This window comes from Borostomias antarcticus, assembly GCF_949987555.1.
Source record: "Borostomias antarcticus genome assembly, chromosome: 8".
NCBI lineage: Eukaryota > Metazoa > Chordata > Actinopteri > Stomiiformes > Stomiidae > Borostomias > Borostomias antarcticus.
Window position 1 is genome coordinate 20,760,855 of NC_140241.1, and position 19,122 is coordinate 20,779,976.

The 19,122-nt window shown below is 45.5% G+C and overlaps 2 protein-coding genes across 3 annotated transcripts in view; both read right to left on the reverse strand.

Annotated features, from left to right (window-relative positions):
- Positions 1-390: 390 nt before the first annotated feature.
- nup54 (nucleoporin 54) lies at positions 391-14,066 on the reverse strand. 2 transcript variants are annotated; one of them, XM_084441802.1, is made up of 14 exons: positions 13,703-14,066; positions 12,809-12,913; positions 8,175-8,252; positions 6,597-6,680; positions 4,678-4,836; positions 3,949-4,163; positions 3,450-3,637; positions 3,149-3,345; positions 2,936-2,990; positions 2,542-2,635; positions 2,050-2,157; positions 1,554-1,673; positions 1,191-1,301; positions 391-633 (listed from the first exon to the last, which is right to left on the reverse strand). In XM_084441802.1, exons 1-14 carry the CDS (start codon positions 13,740-13,742, stop codon positions 505-507), a joined length of 1,683 nt encoding a protein of 560 aa, XP_084297928.1. In that variant the 5' UTR covers positions 13,743-14,066; the 3' UTR covers positions 391-504. The 2 variants fall into 2 exon arrangements, with proteins under 2 accessions (XP_084297928.1, XP_084297927.1); XM_084441801.1 differs by having other exon boundaries at positions 8,175-8,255.
- A 1,010-nt stretch (positions 14,067-15,076) lies between these two features.
- The window catches only part of LOC311311962 (lysosome membrane protein 2-like), a 24,476-nt gene continuing 20,430 nt past the window's right edge, over positions 15,077-19,122 (reverse strand). The window contains exon 12 of the mRNA XM_084441789.1: positions 15,077-17,708. Within this exon, the coding sequence (XP_084297915.1) occupies positions 17,586-17,708 (123 nt within the window). The 3' untranslated portion in view covers positions 15,077-17,585. The remainder of the gene's footprint in view (positions 17,709-19,122) is intronic.

Sequence of the window (19,122 nt, forward strand, 5' to 3'; positions counted from 1 at the left end):
TCCAACTGACCTACTGCACCTTTAACACTAGAGAAAGTAGGGTTCCAACTGACCTACTGCACCGTTAACACTAGAGAAAGTAGGGTTCCAACTGACCTACTGCACCGTTAACACTAGAGGAGGTATTTCTCTACCGACCCCTAAAGCGGAGAAGGGGAAGGTACTGTACCACCATGGACACTAGAGAAATATCTCCTTGAATGAGAGCCAATATTGCTTCTATAGTTGAGCAGTAAAAGCAGTAAAAAAAACACACAAACACAACTGCTACTAACACCAAAAAATAGGCATAGTGTCTGTATAAGGGTGAAAAATCACTGTGTGTATGGTAAAGAAACAGACTGCCAGACTCACAGTTCTTGACATCAAAGAAACTTTATTAAACCACGTTGAGCTTGTTTACACTGTACTTGTATTCCATTATATAAAATGTTACCAAAGCAATAAAAAGGCATATTTACAGGTGGTGAATGTCATATTTGAAGCCTCGGCAGGGGGAGGTTGTCAGCTGAGCATGCCACCCCTCAAGTGTCCACTGTCATGGAGGCCGTGCTCAATCAGCTTGATGTCCTCCATGTCGTCTTTGATGACACTGATCAGGTGACTCAAGCCCTCCTGCTGCTGTTTCAGGTGCTGAGGAGAGAGGAGATACACTCAGTTCTCTCTCTCTCACACACACACTCTCACACACACACACACACACACACACACACTCTCACACACACACACACTCTCACACACTCACACACACACACACTCTCACACACACTCTCACACACACACTCTCACACACACACTCTCACACACACACTCTCACACACACACTCTCACACACACACTCTCACACACACACTCTCACACACACACTCTCACACACACACTCTCACACACACACACTCTCACACACACTCTCACACACACTCTCACACACTCTCACACACTCTCACACACACTCTCACACACACTCTCACACACACTCTCACACACACACTCTCTCACACACTCTCTCACACACTCTCTCACACACTCTCTCTCACACTCTCTCTCACACTCTCTCACACACTCTCTCACACACTCTCTCACACACTCTCTCACACACTCTCTCACACACACACACACACACACACACACACACAGGCTCTCACATACATAAAGGCGCGTCCCATTTCATACTAACGAGTTCCCCTCACCTGTCGGATCTCTCGTAGCAGGTCAGCATCAACGCTGTAGCGCTCCTCTGACCTCACCGCCCCAAAGTGATTCTGCATGCGGATCTGGGACATGAGCTCGTTGAGCCGGCCCTGGAGGGGACCGCCACACAAGTTACACATACGCTACGCTAACGAAGGGTTAAATAACGCACACGCACCAACACACACACACACCAACACAACCACACTTTATTCTTACCCACCATCACATCCACTATAAAAACAAACGCACACACACACACTTTATTCTTACCCACCATCACATCCACTATAAAAACAAACGCACGCACGCACACACAGTTGGGGAGGATTTCTTTCCAGAAAGGCAGGGTGTGATCTCACCTTGAATTGCGTGGGAGCGTTCAGTTCAGACTGGATGGTGTCCAGCTGCACACGCAGGTGTTCCTCATCCACCTGGATGGCGTAGCCACTTTTCCTCTGAATCTCCTGCTTGATAAGCACCTGCAGAGAGGAAGAGAGAGGGTTTTTTTTAAGCTGGCACTGCAGACACTGTGTATCAGTCTCATACCGTGTGTGTGTGTGTGTGGGGGGGGGGGTACACTTTACAATAAGGGTACATTAATAAGCATTAGTTAATGCATTATTAAGCATTAAGTAACAGTTAACTAATGTCTCTATTAACCATTTACTAATGTTATTTATGTTAACTAAGGTTAACTCACCTAACCCTAACCCTAACCTTAACAAAGGTGTTAATTAACATTAGTAACCTAACCTAACCCTAAATAAGCATTAGTTAACAGTAAACTAATGTTTTTTGTGACCCTTATTGTAAAGTGTGACCTGTGTGTGTGTGTGTGTGTGTGTGTGTGTTTACCTGGAGGACCCTGTGCGAGAGGTCCATCAGTTTCCTCTTATACTGGGCCATCTTGGCCACCGTAGTTGCCTGGTTCTTCTGTAGTTCACTGATGTCATTGGAAATGATCTGTAGAGTTTTTGAATGTTTTTAAAAAAATGTTATTTACCGCATGATGCAACATAAGCTGCATCTCTGAGCGAGGACATTCCAGCTGGAGTATAATGCTGTGTTCACACCGGCCGCAAATTTTTCCTTTGGCGCGGCGAGTTTACATAGAAAGTCAATACAATTTGCGCGAACTGGGCGGCGGGCGGCACGAATCGCAGAACTCGGTGGCGCGGTGGCCAGGATTCGCCGCGCGCGACATTCGCAAAAGTTCAATTTTTTTTTACTTTCTGCGGCAGCTTCACACGGCGACCCATTGATCCCGCGGTGAGATTGGGCGAACTGGGCAGCGCGGATTTTCTCGCCACGCCCAGTGTGAACACAGCATAAGTCTAGCGGACTCACGTCTACTCTGGTCTGGTGCTGTTTGGTCATCTGTTCCTGGATCTTCAGCCTTCGGAGGAGCTCTTTGAAGCCCACCATAGGCACCGGGATCAACCTGGGATCAATCGGGGGGTTTTCAATCAATTAATTTGTTTTCACACTTTGTTTATCACTCATTCACTGCAGAAATGACTATTTATGGCTTTAGCTGATAGATCACATTTTTGTCCTTATTGTTTCATTCTTATGTTTTGTACCTAGTTTTGGACTCAGTGTTGTTTTTAATCTGAGCACTTTCACATTTTTAATCTGTAGCACTGAGATTTTCTTAAATGTAAAGTGCAATATAAATAAAATGTAATATTATGATTATTTTAGAAACTGCCACGGTGTTCCTGACAAGTATGTAACGTACTTCTCCGGATCAGGGTTATCCACTTTCGCCTGCTCCCAGATGATCGGATCCACACCTCGGAGGAAGAACACACACACACTCAGCTTTCTGCTACAACCCCATTTCAGATGGACTATTTCCTCTGCTGCAGTGGCAAATACAACGTGGGGGTGTACCTGTACACAGACACATTGACACCTGCGCATGCCACACAACACACACACACACACACACCAGCAGGGGCGTTCTGCAGCAGCTGTTTGAGCTGAGCGGCGGAGAGCTCTGTGCGCGTCACGGACATGAGCACGCTCAGCTGGGCGAGGTGGGCTTTGACGTTGGGCTGCTCCACGTAGCCATACAGGGTGGTGGCCGGGATACGCTTCGACGTGCCGTTAGGGGAGCGCTCCACCACGTAGATGATCACCTCCGTCCTAGGGAGCGACACACACACACACACACACACACACACAAATTAGCCTCAGTCTACATTCTCCACAATGCATGTATCACAGCGGTCTGTTTAGTGTGTACTCACTGGTCATCGGGCAGGGCTTTGACCCCCTCCACGTTGACGGAGAGGGTCTGGTTCCCCCCCAAGACCTTGTGGAGAGACTCGACCAGCTGCTGCTGCTGGGCCCGCACGTCCGCCTCCTTCTTACCCAGGGCCAGGGCCACCAGCCCGTCCTCGTCCTTACTGCCTGGGACGCAGCTGTAGCCCACCGCCTGACACAGAGACACGCAGAGAGAGACACCGAGACAGACACAGAGAGAGAGAGAGAGAGAGACACAGAGAGAGAGGCACAGACAGAGAGAGAGACGGAGAGATAGACACACAGACACACAGAGAGAGACAGACACAGAGAGAGAGAGAGAGAGAGAGAGAGAGAGACAGACACAGAGAGAGAGACACACACACACACAGTTGCTTAACGATCAGATGCTTTTCCCAACAACAAACAAACAGATTGTTAGCTATTCAACAAGCAAGAAAGCTAAAGCTGGCAACTAACCCTAACCGGCACCTGTGTAGTTACCTTGAAGCGACAGAAGGGGTTCTCCTGGGTGAAGTCTACAGGGGGGGTGTTGTTGCTGTAGTAGCCCTTGCCCGTACCCCAGTAGGCCTGCAGCTGGTTCCACTTGGCCAGGATGGCATCGCGCTCGTCCCCCAGCAGGGTGGGTGCGGACAGGGCATTGACCTGCTGGTACAGCTGGCTGGGCTGGGGCTGGGCCTGCTGACCATAGCAGCCTCCTGTCCCGGGGGGAGAGATGGGCGGGTCAGAGGATACAGCAGGCTATAGGCTAGCCTACACTTCTTCAGTTAAAATAATTAAATCACATTGAGATCTTTAACACTAGAGAAAGTAGGGTTCCAATTGACCTACTGCACCTTTAACACTAGAGAAAGTAGTGTTCCAACTGACCTACTGCACCTTTAACACTAGAGAAGACAGGCTGAAAAACTGTTTTGTGCTGGCAAACAAAAGAGAGCGAGTGACTTCAGCAGCCGTGCACAACGCGTGCAAAATGGCTGCCGCTGAGTGGTTGGGAAACATCAATAGTAGTTATGCTCTCTTAGCTGGCAGAGTTTGAGAAACCCTCTCCGTTTTACTAACTAGCGCTCGTAGAAACTTGGGAATCGCCATTTTAGACTAGTTAGACAGTCGTCGGTGAAAATAGTCGCGTCCGCATCCCTAACGTGAGGGAGGACATGGACCTCCTGCGTGAGAGGTTTCATATCAGAGCGTGCCCCGGGCATTTCTCACCGAGCTGTGTCTGGGTCGGCTGGATGTTGAAGCCACCGAACCCTCCGCCCAGGGTCGATCCGAGCCCGGTTCCGAACCCGGTGGCCCCGGGGACGGTACCGGCGCCCAGTCCGGAGGAGAACCCGAAACCTTTGTTCTGGGTGTTGCCAAACAGCCCGCCTGAAAGAAAAAAAGACGGAAGTAAAGCAACCAGGTGAAGCAGGTATAGTTAGTATGAGAATAGGCTGGTATAGTTAGTATGAGAATAGGATGGTATAGTTAGTATGACAATAGGCTGGTATAGTTAGTATGACAATAGGCTGGTATAGTTACTATATGAGAATAGGATGGTATAGTTAGTATGACAATAGGCTGGTATAGTTAGTATGACAATAGGCTGGTATAGTTAGTATATGAGAATAGGCTGGTATAGTTAATATGAGAATAGGCTGGTATAGTTACACCGGGCTCACACGCTTGCGTTTGATGCGTGTCCGTCAACGTATGGCGGAAGGCGTGTCTGCCGCACGCAACAACAACCAATCACATTGTCCAAAACTGCGCTCGCAACAGCCAGTATATTCTCCGAACCTGCTAGCGCGCACTATTTTGAAAACCCACCAGGCTTTTCGTTTTGTGCTGTCATGGATGCTAATCTGGTCGAACGTGTGGCGATCGTCTATGCATTGTGGTTGAGGCAACGTGAACGTGGTGCCCGCAGGTATTGGGTACATCCTATCCTGAAAACAAACAGCGATTGTTCTCCGTATCGAAAAATGTGAAAATCCCGCCTTGCGATGACGTCTTTCTCCGTCAAGACATCTGATTGGTCGGTAGCTCCGGCAACGCATCTTAAAGTTGAATATTTTTAAACTTTCGACGCTAGCAACGCAGGCAACGCAACGCACCGGGACAACAACGGAACCAGAATGCCATTCGGCTGCAGCCATTGAAAGTGAATGGCATCCGTCAATGTTGACGCATCAAACGCAAGCGTGTGAATAGGCTGGTATAGTTAGTATATGAGAATAGGCTGGTATAGTTAGTATATGAGAATAGGCTGGTATAGTTAGTATGAGAATAGGCTGGTATAGTTAGTATGAGAATAGGCTGGTATAGTTAGTATATGAGAATAGGCTGGTATAGTTAGTATGAGAATAGGCTGGTATAGTTAGTATGAGAATAGGCTGGTATAGTTAGTATGAGAATAGGCTGGTATAGTTAGTATATGAGAATAGGCTGGTATAGTTAGTATATGAGAATAGGCTGGTATAGTTAGTATGAGAATAGGCTGGTATAGTTAGTATATGAGAATAGGCTGGTATAGTTAGTATATGAGAATAGGCTGGTATAGTTAGTATATGAGAATAGGCTGGTATAGTTAGTATGAGAATAGGCTGGTATAGTTAGTATATGAGAATAGGCTGGTATAGTTAGTATGAGAATAGGCTGGTATAGTTAGTATATGAGAAAAGGCTGGTATAGTTAGTATATGAGAATAGGCTGGTATAGTTAGTATATGAGAATAGGCTCCATTAGACCCTTAGTGGTTAGAGATTAACTGGCGTCTGAGCAGGTAGGATGGTAAGATGTTTATGGTAGAGTGAGTGAGCCATCTAGTGGCTGCCATGCGGAACAGCAAGAGAATGTGTCCCAGGCTGTGCATGCTATGGCTCTACTGGTCTCCTTGAAGTCTGTGTGATCATGTTGTCAGCCTCCACAAAGGCGCCCTCCCCTCAGAAGATTTTTTTTAAAGAATCGGGCCGGTGTAAAGCCAGGAAATATTGAAGGGCCCGGCCTCAGACCCAGAACCCCCCAGGGCCCGGCCTCAGACCCAGAACCCCCCAGGGCCCGGCCTCAGACCCAGAGCCCCCCAGGGCCCGGCCTCAGACCCCAGAACCCCACAGGGCCCGGATAGCTGTCCCGGCCCGGAGTCTGACCTGTGGTGTTGGAGGGAGCCGCGAAGCTGAAGGTGGAGCCGGCAGTGGCGGATGAGGTGGTCGTCCCGAAGCCCCCGAAAGCACCTGAGCAACACAGAGAGGACGGTCAGAGAAAAGACGACGAGGGACGGATGTGATGAAGAGGAGAGGAGAAGAGATGAAGAGGAGATGAAAGGGTCACAGCCAGGGATGCAGTTAATTCAACATAAATACATCAATTCAATGAAAGTAAGAGCCATCATTCTCACCCATCTCCACTCCAGTCACAACAATCATCAAATGAGGAAAAACAGAGAACATGAGATCTGCTTCTGGTCGAGCAAAAACCAGTCGCCGTCTCCAAATCGCTCAAAACGTGACAAACAAAGACTATAGCCTAATTCAGACAAAACGGATTACATATTTTTTATATTTATTTATTTTTAAACCTTCCCAGAATTCCACAGCACATTATCTAGCCTACACTTCCATCCAAGGCAGGCGGACAGCATGCAGACATCTGTGACAGACCACACTCCCGGGCACAGTTATGAGGTGAGACGAAGACGAGGGAAACGACATCAAACAAAGTACTATAATGGTGTGGGGGGAGACGGACAGATGTGTGCTATCAGACGCAGACTGGGCTGATTGTTTTGTTGATTGAAAAAGCATCTACCTGCACTAGCCAGGCTATTGCCAAAATTGTAAACAGTGCCAGTGGCAGATGTGGTAGTGGTGGCGACGGCAGCACCAAAGCACCCAACATTAAAGTTGACCGCTGCCGCATTGGCATTTAAGCCAAACCCCCCAAAACTAAACCCACCAGCCGCGGAGTTCCCGGCTCCCAGCCCCCCAAATCCTGCAGCCGTTGGGGGAGGCAGCAAGAGGGAGAGGGGGAGAGAGAGAGAGAGAGAGAGAGGCACAGAGGAAGGTTAGTAGAGAGAGAGAGAGGGAGAGAGAGAGAGAGGACAGGCTAACAGTGGAGTTAAGCTGAACTAGTGAACATGATCAATATCTTCTATCCATATAAAAAATAAGTTAAATACGTACGTATACGTTTAATAATCATAAATAATATAATTTTCAACATCCCTTAAAACAAATACAGGTGCATCTCAGAAAATTAGAATATTGTGGAAAGTTCATTATTTTCCATAATTTAATTCAAAAAGTGAAAATTTAATATATTATAGATTCATTACACATGTAGTGAAATATTTCAAGGCTGATTGCCTCCATGCCACGCTCCACGTTGATGCAGTAATTTGTGCAAAAGGAGCCCCGACCATGTATTGAGTGTATAAATGAACATAATGAACATACTGTACAATCATAAAGATTAAAACAAAAAAGGCTTGAAATATTTCACTTTGTGTAATGGATCTAGAATACATGAAAGTTTCACAGTTTTAATTTTGAAAAAAATGGACTTTTTTCACAATATTCTAATTTTCTGAGATGCACCTGTACATTTGAATAGCGTTGCTTACTAGTGTCTAGATGACATCTATTGAGAGATATGGCTGTTTTGTGCTTTGTGTTGTGCTTTGTGTTGGGTGTGTTTGGTAGTGTACACGGAGCGTCTCCCAGTCTTACCTGTGGTGGTGGAGCCAAAGCCAAACCCAGAAGGTGCAGCAGTGGTGGTGGTGACCCCAAAACCAGGGGCTGCAAGGCCTGCTGATAAAGAGAGGAACACTGTTCACTACAACCAGGAACACTGGTCACTACAACCGGGAACACTGGTCACTACAACCGGGAACACTGGTCACTAACACCAGGAACACTGGTCACTAACACCAGGAACACTGGTCACTAACACCAGGAACACTGGTCACTAACACCAGGAACACTGGTCACTAACACCAGGAACACTGTTCACTAACACCAGGAACACTGGTCACTACAACCGGGAACACTGGTCATTAACACCAGGAACACTGGTCACTAACACCAGGAACACTGGTCACTAACACCAGGAACACTGTTCACTAACACCAGGAACACTGTTCACTAACACCAGGAACACTGGTCACTAACACCAGGAACACTGATCACTAACACCAGGAACACTGGTCATTAACACCAGGAACACTGGTCACTACAACCGGGAACACTGGTAACTAACACCAGGAACACTGATCACTAACACCAGGAACACTGGTCATTAACACCAGGAACACTGGTCATTAACACCAGGAACACTGGTCACTAACACCAGGAACACTGATCATTAACACCAGGAACACTGATCACTACAACCAGGAACACTGGTCACCAACACCAGGAACACTGATCATTAACACCAGGAACACTGATCATTAACACCAGGAACACTGGTCATTAACACCGGGAACACTGGTCACTACAACCGGGAACACTGGTAACCAACACCAGGAACACTGATCATTAACACCAGGAACACTGGTCACCAACACCAGGAACACTGGTCACTAACACCAGGAACACTGATCACTAACACCAGGAACACTGGTCACTAACACCAGGAACACTGGTCACTAACACCAGGAACACTGATCACTAACACCAGGAACACTGTTCACTAACACCAGGAACACTGATCACTAACACCAGGAACACTGATCACTAACACCAGGAACACTGTTCACTAACACCAGGAACACTGTTCACTAACACCAGGAACACTGTTCACTAACACCAGGAACACTGATCACTAACACCAGGAACACTGGTCATTAACACCAGGAACACTGATCACTAACACCAGGAACACTGATCACTAACACCAGGAACACTGGTCATTAACACCAGGAACACTGTTCACTAACACCAGGAACACTGATCACTAACACCAGGAACACTGTTCACCAACACCAGGAACACTGATCACTAACACCAGGAACACTGTTCACTAACACCAGGAACACTGTTCACTAACACCAGGAACACTGTTCACTAACACCAGGAACACTGTTCACTAACACCAGGAACACTGATCACTAACACCAGGAACACTGGTCACTAACACCAGGAACACTGGTCACTAACACCAGGAACACTGATCACTAACACCAGGAACACTGGTCACTAACACCAGGAACACTGTTCACTAACACCAGGAACACTGGTCACTAACACCAGGAACACTGATCACTAACACCAGGAACACTGGTCACTAACACCAGGAACACTGGTCATTAACACCAGGAACACTGGTCATTACAACCGGGAACACTGGTAACTAACACCAGGAACACTGATCATTAACACCAGGAACACTGATCATTAACACCAGGAACACTGATCATTAACACCAGGAACACTGGTCACTACAACCGGGAACACTGGTAACCAACACCAGGAACACTGTTCACTACAACCAGGAACACTGTTCATTAACACCAGAAACACTGGTCACTAACACCAGGAACACTGGTCACTAACACCAGGAACACTGATCTCTAAAACCAGGAACACTGTTCACTACAACCAGGAACACTGGTCACTAACACCAGGAACACTGGTCATTAACACCAGGAACACTGGTCATTACAACCGGGAACACTGGTAACTAACACCAGGAACACTGTTCACTAACACCAGGAACACTGTTCACTAACACCAGGAACACTGTTCACTAACACCAGGAACACTGGTCACTAACACCAGGAACACTGGTCACTAACACCAGGAACACTGGTCACTAACACCAGGAACACTGGTCACTAACACCAGGAACACTGGTCATTAACACCAGGAACACTGGTCATTAACACCAGGAACACTGGTCATTAACACCAGGAACACTGGTCACTACAACCGGGAACACTGGTCATTAACACCAGGAACACTGGTCACTAACACCAGGAACACTGGTCACTAACACCAGGAACACTGATCACTAACACCAGGAACACTGGTCACTAACACCAGGAACACTGGTCACTAACACCAGGAACACTGGTCACTAACACCAGGAACACTGATCACTAACACCAGGAACACTGGTCACTAACACCAGGAACACTGGTCATTAACACCAGGAACACTGGTCATTACAACCGGGAACACTGGTAACTAACACCGGGAACACTGATCATTAACACCAGGAACACTGATCATTAACACCAGGAACACTGATCATTAACACCAGGAACACTGGTCACTACAACCGGGAACACTGGTAACCAACACCAGGAACACTGTTCACTACAACCAGGAACACTGTTCATTAACACCAGAAACACTGGTCACTAACACCAGGAACACTGGTCACTAACACCAGGAACACTGATCTCTAAAACCAGGAACACTGTTCACTACAACCAGGAACACTGGTCACTAACACCAGGAACACTGGTCATTAACACCAGGAACACTGGTCATTACAACCGGGAACACTGGTAACTAACACCAGGAACACTGTTCACTAACACCAGGAACACTGTTCACTAACACCAGGAACACTGTTCACTAACACCAGGAACACTGGTCACTAACACCAGGAACACTGGTCACTAACACCAGGAACACTGGTCACTAACACCAGGAACACTGGTCACTAACACCAGGAACACTGGTCATTAACACCAGGAACACTGGTCATTAACACCAGGAACACTGGTCATTAACACCAGGAACACTGGTCACTACAACCGGGAACACTGGTCATTAACACCAGGAACACTGGTCACTAACACCAGGAACACTGGTCACTAACACCAGGAACACTGATCACTAACACCAGGAACACTGGTCACTAACACCAGGAACACTGGTCACTAACACCAGGAACACTGGTCACTAACACCAGGAACACTGATCACTAACACCAGGAACACTGTTCACTACAACCAGGAACACTGATCACTAACACCAGGAACACTGGTCACTAACACCAGGAACACTGGTCATTAACACCAGGAACACTGGTCACTAACACCAGGAACACTGATCACTAACACCAGGATCACTGGTCACTACAACCAGGAACACTGTTCACTAACACCAGGAACACTGGTCATTAACACCAGGAACACTGGTCATTAACACCAGGAACACTGGTCACTACAACCGGGAACACTGGTAACTAACACCAGGAACACTGGTCACTAACACCAGGAACACTGGTCACCAACACCAGGAACACTGGTCACCAACACCAGGATCACTGGTCACTAACACCAGGAACACTGGTCATTAACACCAGGATCACTGGTCTCTAAAACAAGGATTACTGGTCTCTAAAACAAGGATCACTGGTATCTAAAACAAGGATTACTGGTCTCTAAAACAAGGATCACTGGTATCTAAAACAAGGATCACTGGTATCTAAAACAAGGATCACTGGTCTCTAAAACCAGGAACACTGGTCTCTAAAAACAGGATCACTGGTCAGTGGTGCTGCAGGCATTCCTACAGTCCTACTTGTGGGGAGAGAACTGAGCCCATAGGACACACTCTAAACTATTTCATAGTTTTGCTCTTGACATTGCAGTGGCCTAATTGAGAGAGAGGGAGGGTGAGGGGGGGAGAGAGAGGGAGAGGGAGAGAGAGAGAGAGAGAGAGAGAGAGAGAGCGAGAGAGCGAGAGTGAGAGAACAGGCTAACAGTGGAGAGAACAACCCTTAAGAGACCATAAAAGGCAGAATGTCTGAGGGACAGTGTGAAAGAGGGAAGATTTCCCAGGGAAGATTAATGCTTATTTTGCAGATTAATGCTTACTTCCATGAACTTGCCAAAGTTCACCAGAGGTGACTGGTCTACTAGGCTACTGCTCTGAGAACATTCTGGCATTAGTACTATGCACAATAAGTGACATTTGCTTCTGTCATCAGGAATAATTTAACAGCCAAAAATCAACAAAAGAGTCTGTGAATGAGGTCCAACAGTAAGTTAGAATACTGGCAGCAATTCAAGCTCATCTGACCAACCCAACAAGGGAGGAAATTCAAGTTCGAAAAACATTTCCAGTACAATGTGACCCTGACATTTTCTCATGCCCTGAGGCCCTCTACGATCATTACCAAAATCATCATCATTATCATCATCATCAATCAATCATCACATCTTAACATGGGTTGACACTGCACATTCACACGAATCTACTGCTACAAATACCACTCAACCTGAAGAAAGGATATCACCCATACAGTATGCATTTCTACATTAATAAAAATGTCAGTGGAGTATAGCGCTGGTGGATGGCAAAAGCAATGAGTAGGAGGAGGCTGAGCAGAGACATGAACTTACTACCGAATCCTGTGGAGGCAGTGGTGGTGGTGGCGGTGCCAAAGCCAAATGTTGATGGTGCTGTTGTTTTGGCACCAAATGAACCAAATGAAAATCCAGAAGTGCCTTGATCAACACAACAAAATATCATGTGGTCAGTGAGGGATGTTATGAGGATGACTGAGGCGAATGAGGAGCGAGTGGAGTGGAACTCTCTCACAGTTATATCAAACTGCTAGCAAATTAAGGAAATCAAAGTCAATCTAATAAAACAAACCGGATGATATCGAAATAGCAGGCTCGGTGGTAAGAGTCGGGATAACATGATTTTCGAATAGTCTGGCTAACGTAATCTAGGCATTCGTTTCCATTATAACACGGCTCTCTGAAATACTCCATTCTGATTGGACATCCGCGCCTTCCCACAATAAGATCAATATTCACCGCTGCTAAGGGCAACACGTAAATATGTCTATGGACGACAGTTGAAAGATGTCTGAACGTTTGAATATTCTTAACAATAACGGCTGTTGTAGCCTATGTTCAATCTCTGAAAACACCCATTGCCCAAGAACACAGAATCATTTCGCTGGCGAAATAAAAAGTGTACTTGCTATTTTCCAGCTATTCTAGCTGACGTTAGATAGCTAGCTAACGTTAATAGAGGCATTCATGTTCGTTTAGCTGTCTAGCTAAATAGCGTTCGAAGGCTAACGTTAGCCTGCTAGTTGAGCTAGCTAGTTAGCATGATGCACCCCAGACAGGCCGCCTTTTTGACAGACCACAAGCGTGGCTTCGTGAATATGCTATCTAATAAAATAAATTCACATTCGTATAACCAAGTTTGCCCCCTTCTTCAAGTTATAATGTCATACATAATTTTATATTTTGTAAGAAGAGAATAGTTTTCCATACTTGCAGGGTTGGTAGCAGCGCCGCCGAAGTTGAACGCCATGATTACCCCGGTCCCCGAGTAAATGGTTCCGTCTGGAAATGAATCTTATGGATATATAGTCCGCAGTCGATTTCAAAAGAATGAATATTAATAATCGGAATACAATAGAATATAATTTATATTTGAGTATCTGAGTTGAGTCAGTCTGCCACAGGACATTGTTTTGCTCTATTATAATTATATAATATTATATCTCATGGTCCTCCTGGACCTCCTGCAGTTCGCCTACTGAGCCAACAGGTCACTGGACGACGCAGTAAACATCCCAGCTATCAATCATTTGTTCTAAGAATGTGAAAACATTAGCAGAACGTGTTGAGAATGTTCGCCAATGTTGTGGGAACATTCCCTGTTAGCAGGGATAGCTAGGCTACACTTCTCCAGTACCTGGAGTCCGCAGGCACCTACGCCAGATGTTTGTAGACTTCAGCTCTGCTTTCAACACCATCCTCCCGCCCACTCTAGGGGGCGTTCTCTCCCAGCTGTGCGTGCCAGACTCCTGCAGGTGGATCACAGACTTTCTGTCTGACAGGAAGCAACACGTGAAACTGGGCAGGCACGCTTCTGACTCCAGGACCATCAGCACAGGCTCCTCCCAAGGCTGCGTTCTTTTCCCTCTACTCTTCTCCCTGTGCACGAACAGCTGCACCCCCAGCCACAAGCGACGAGTCAAGACTGTGGAGATGCTTGTAGACTTTAAAAAGTAGCCTACCCCTCCCTCTCCCCCATCACTCTGAATGGCACCCCAGTGGCCACTGTCGACTTCCACTTCTTCCTGGGAACCATCATCTCCCGGGACCTCAAGTGGGAGCTGAACATCACCAAAAAAGCACAGCAGAGGATGTATTTCCTGAGGCAGCTGAAGAAATTCAACCTGCCAAAGGCAATGATGGTTCTCTTCTACACCTCCATCATCAAGTCCATCCTCACCTCCTCCTTCACCATCTGGTTCTCTGCCGCAACAGACAAAGACAAGGGCAGAGTGCAGAGCATCATCCGCTCCGCTGAGAGGGCGATCGTTTGCAGACTGCCATCCCTACAGGACCTGCACGCCTAAAACGGACCAGAAGGATTGTGGCCCACCCCTCCCAACCCGGTCACAGTCTCTTTGAACCACTCCCCTCTGACAGGAGACTACGGTCCATCAGGACCAGGTCCATCAGGACCAGGTCCATCAGGACCAGGTCCATCAGGACCAGGTCCATGTGCCACTAAAACATCTACTTTCCTATGGTCATCAGACTCATTAACAAGGCTCATGTCCCCCCCATGATGCCCCCCCCCCCCTTATTGGAATGCAAGAGAGTGATGCAGGAATAAGACAGACACATGAATCAAAATGGTTATTTTATTTCATCGTAAATATAAGTTCTTTAAAAAAAAGTATAATTATTTATACTAATTATCTTGTCTATATTCCAAAAACAAAGCACTAACGTTAAATATTTGTGTTGAAATGAAACGCAGGCAATACTTGGACGGAACAACATGATCCCCATGTATGCTTTCCACACACAGATCAAGTAGTGCAATCTAGTTACTGTATACTGGTTTTGGTTATACGGCATCAATTGATAGTGATGATGAATCCACTTAAATCAATCTCGTTGTTCCATGACCAAGGCACATGATTGGTTGAAACATTGTTATAAAGCAGCTGATCAAAGACACATCAAGTCTCTAAACCAGGGATGAAATGGCTGATTACTCAAAAAAGAGAAGCAAATAATACACAGAGCTTTCTTAATGTTCAAGAACATTAAATACTGAGTATGGAAGTGCATGGCATCTCACAAAGAGCTGGTAATGAAACACTATCAAATGCATTTGTAACATAAAAAAACAACAACTAGGTTTTGTTTGGCACACATGAAACCACTACAAAGGTGGGGATTCAGTCTCTTGCTTGATAGTTAGTTTCTGTAGACACTGTGGCTATAAAGTGATATCAAAATATACCATTTCAATACTATAAAAGGCTGACAGTGCAGTAGGCTATCATTCAAGCAGGCCTCGTAGCTTCTCCCATTTCAAGTCAACCAAGCATTGCTACTCTAAGACCATAGCAGTCAAGCAGTTGCACCACTGTTTCAGTCCACTTATATGCACACAAATGACTTCTAGTATACTGCAATGCATCCACACTAAATCTTGTGGAAAATGGTAGCTAACTGATTAATTTCAGTCACAGGACTTTCAAAAGCCACAACAAATATGCAATACGTAGTCGCATAATGAAATATCAACAATCACCCAGGCATCAAATTCTGTCTTTTTTCTTAGGATGAAAAATTAACTGTACTATCACATCATCAGTAACATCTATCTACTGCAAACCACCAGCAAGGTTTTGAGACGTAACAAATTAATGACACAAAATCAAACTATAAATGGTTCCCCTTAAAAACTTCAAACAACACCTGATAGAACACCTGATATGTTAACACAAAAGATAGAACTAAAACAACGGCATATGGACAGACTTGTAAATATAATGTAAATATAGGATGCTGGGTATAGGATATTGTATTGTAATATTGTGGATATTGAATTACTGTAATTTGAATACTTAAAGTTAGCACATTGAAATCACCTTCATAGTTTTGCAGTGGAGGGCTTGAAAGAGGCTGAAGATACCTTGGCACCAGATAATTGTCTAAAGTGTTAAGATTCTACCAACAATTAAAATAAAATAAAAAGTCTGCCACACATAAGATTCACATGCAGTGCAATATTTGTTTGTTCTGACCTACAGGTAGGCTACTCTTGTCACATACATCCTCACTTGAGCCTGGTGGAATGTAGGTTCAATTCTTGACAAAATTCAAATAGCTCACTTCACCAAATTCAACAGTAATGTGAATTTGTGATGTGACCAACAGGCTGTAATTTTGACACGTTTGTGAATCTATTTAGGCCTACACAGTACACATAGACCAGAGTTCAAAGATGGGTCTTCATACAAAAACACTATCTGTTGATGCCAATTTGACCCAGAGGTGTACTCTATTGTTCAGGCTCAGTGTCTATAAAGAGCATCCAGTCCCTCCATCCTTCATCCAGAGGAGCGTGGATAACTATATGGTAGATGTGTTATCTGGATCCAGACGTATGATCGCGCATCCAGCTAGTTTCTAGCAGATTGCCCCCTGAGAGTGACATGATACCTGGATTGTGCTCACAGTTTAAGGAATAATGCTGGGTTCTCATACAACAGCCAATATGCATTTTAAACAGTTTTAGAATAGAATGTTTGATTTGAAACTGCCTTCTCGGTTCTAAAAATGTAATTCTAATGATTTGACACGGCGAACGTTCAAGAATTAGAACAGAGAGACATTCTAGAACCACAAACATTCTAAAACTGCCTGATCTGTCTTCATTGTTAAGTGAGCTGGGGAGTCCGGCGTTCCCAGATCCACAACTCATGGTACTCAGCCAAATCCATGACTTTTTCTTATATGAAAATACCAACAAATGCATTAAAAGTACACAGCACACATATCAAGTGGTTTCACCTTTTGAAATACAGCAGGTCAAAAGGCTGTGCATGCCTACACAAGGAGGGAAATCAGAAAAACAGTGTGACTAAAGCCTAGTTTAAGACAAGCTATGACTCATGGCTCATAGCTCTGGACATATCTTGTCTTATACAGAATAAACTTGTCTTAAACGCTATATAATCCAACCTTCCGCAATAGCAGGCACAACAGCATGCAGGTTTTGAGTTACACACTGATTCAAGGGGAACGTCAACTACTGTAACCCATAAGGGTGTGTGGGGGGGGGGGCACATTGATATTTGAATTAATCCCCCGTAAGCCCCTCCCACTACCGTCCTGTTCAGGTCTTCTGAGGGTCAACGGGAGACAGGCCGATGTAGGTGCCATTCTTGGGATTGTTGTCCAGCGTCTCTCCTTCCTTGTCACTGACGGGGGCGTAGGACATGTCCTGCTTACTGGTGCTCTGGGGACGGGAGTGGGAGTAGCATGTTAGCTAAATGCTATGCTAGATGCTAAATCATTCAATCGATTTGGTTTTAAATCTTGGTTTTATAGCAGTTTGTATTGTATGTCTCTACTGAATAATTCTTTCTTACTGTTGTTCATAGGGAGTCTTTGAGAAAGACTACCACGTATACATAACTAAAACAGAGTGTATCTGATTGTTGACCTGCATGGTTGAATATGACACACATTTGTCAGCGAGGGATATGGAAATGCAGCTGATTTAGTCACAAATCTTCATAAACAGGGTCAGTTCTAGCCTGCCATATTATAAATAATATACATAAAATAAATAATAAATAATAAATAATAAATAATTAAATTAAATAAAAAATTAGCACTTTTTTGTGCCCTCACAAAAACAAAACATGATGATATACAGTGTTTCCCCCTAGGGTTTTTTTTCAGGTTGGGGGGGCAGCGGTGAGCCCCCCAAAACTGCTAGTCTTGTCGGGGGGCGTGCATGTCACGGTCGACAGATAAGCCTTGCTTACTTTCAGATGGACGGAGGGTCACAGTCACATGATTCTTTAGAGTTTAGAATAGCAAATGAGATCAGCGAAATGCAAATGAGAACGAGGAAAGCAAATAGAGGATTATTCAGACTTACAGCAGAGGAATGGAGAGTCTCAGTAAAGACTCTGTGTTTAAGTCCATTCTGCACAGCAACACACATAGGCCTTTTCCACCAAGATGGTGCCGGTTCACGAACATAATTTTGAATGGTTCCGAGCATTTCGACCAAAAAGAAATGAGTTCAGGAACCCGAAAGCTGGTTCCGAACCGGCACCACAAAATAGTAGGTTTTTCAGTGCGAACCGTGACGACATCATGGGCGTGGACTGACGTACAACGGTTCGGCTCAAAACTGGTCGAAACACAGGCCCGTTCTCTGGACAGAACCAAGGTTTCAGGAATTTTGAAACGAACCGGTTCACGAACCAGAGTTCTTTTGGTGGAAAAGGGCTAACAGTGAGGAAGCTCATGCATGCACTGTTAGTGACAGTTTGAGATTTGTTGAATCATACTGTACCATCACACACTCATATGTTTTGGTTTCTGCAAATAATTAGTAACACAAGCATGTTAGTAACCTCAGCGAGATGTTATGGTGCACAAATGTTAGTTACTGTAAATCATTAGCTAGTATGTTAAAGATACTGTAGCATGACATCCCCCACACAACTTCCCTTCTCCGTTCCCTCGCTGGCTCCCTGTAGCGGCTTGAATCCTGTTTAAAATTCTGGCACAACCCTGCAGGGTAATGAAAGAAACACCTCCCTCCTACCTCCAGGCCAGGGTCAAACCCTATACTCCCGTCCCCTGACCGCTATGCTCTACTACCTTGGGGTGACTGGTTGCCCATCACTCTG

What these genes read in the sequence shown, in the direction of transcription:
- nup54 (XM_084441801.1), bottom strand. Translation starts at nt 13,742, where the DNA reads ATGGCGTTCAACTTCGGCGGCGCTGCTACCAACCCTGCAA. An exon ending in GCCGACCCAGACACAGCTCG is followed by an intron (nt 4,164 to 4,677) that starts GTGAGAAATGCC and finishes CCCCCGGGACAG; the next exon opens with GAGGCTGCTATGGTCAGCAG. An exon ending in TGCTACGAGAGATCCGACAG is followed by an intron (nt 634 to 1,190) that starts GTGAGGGGAACT and finishes CTCTCTCCTCAG; the next exon opens with CACCTGAAACAGCAGCAGGA.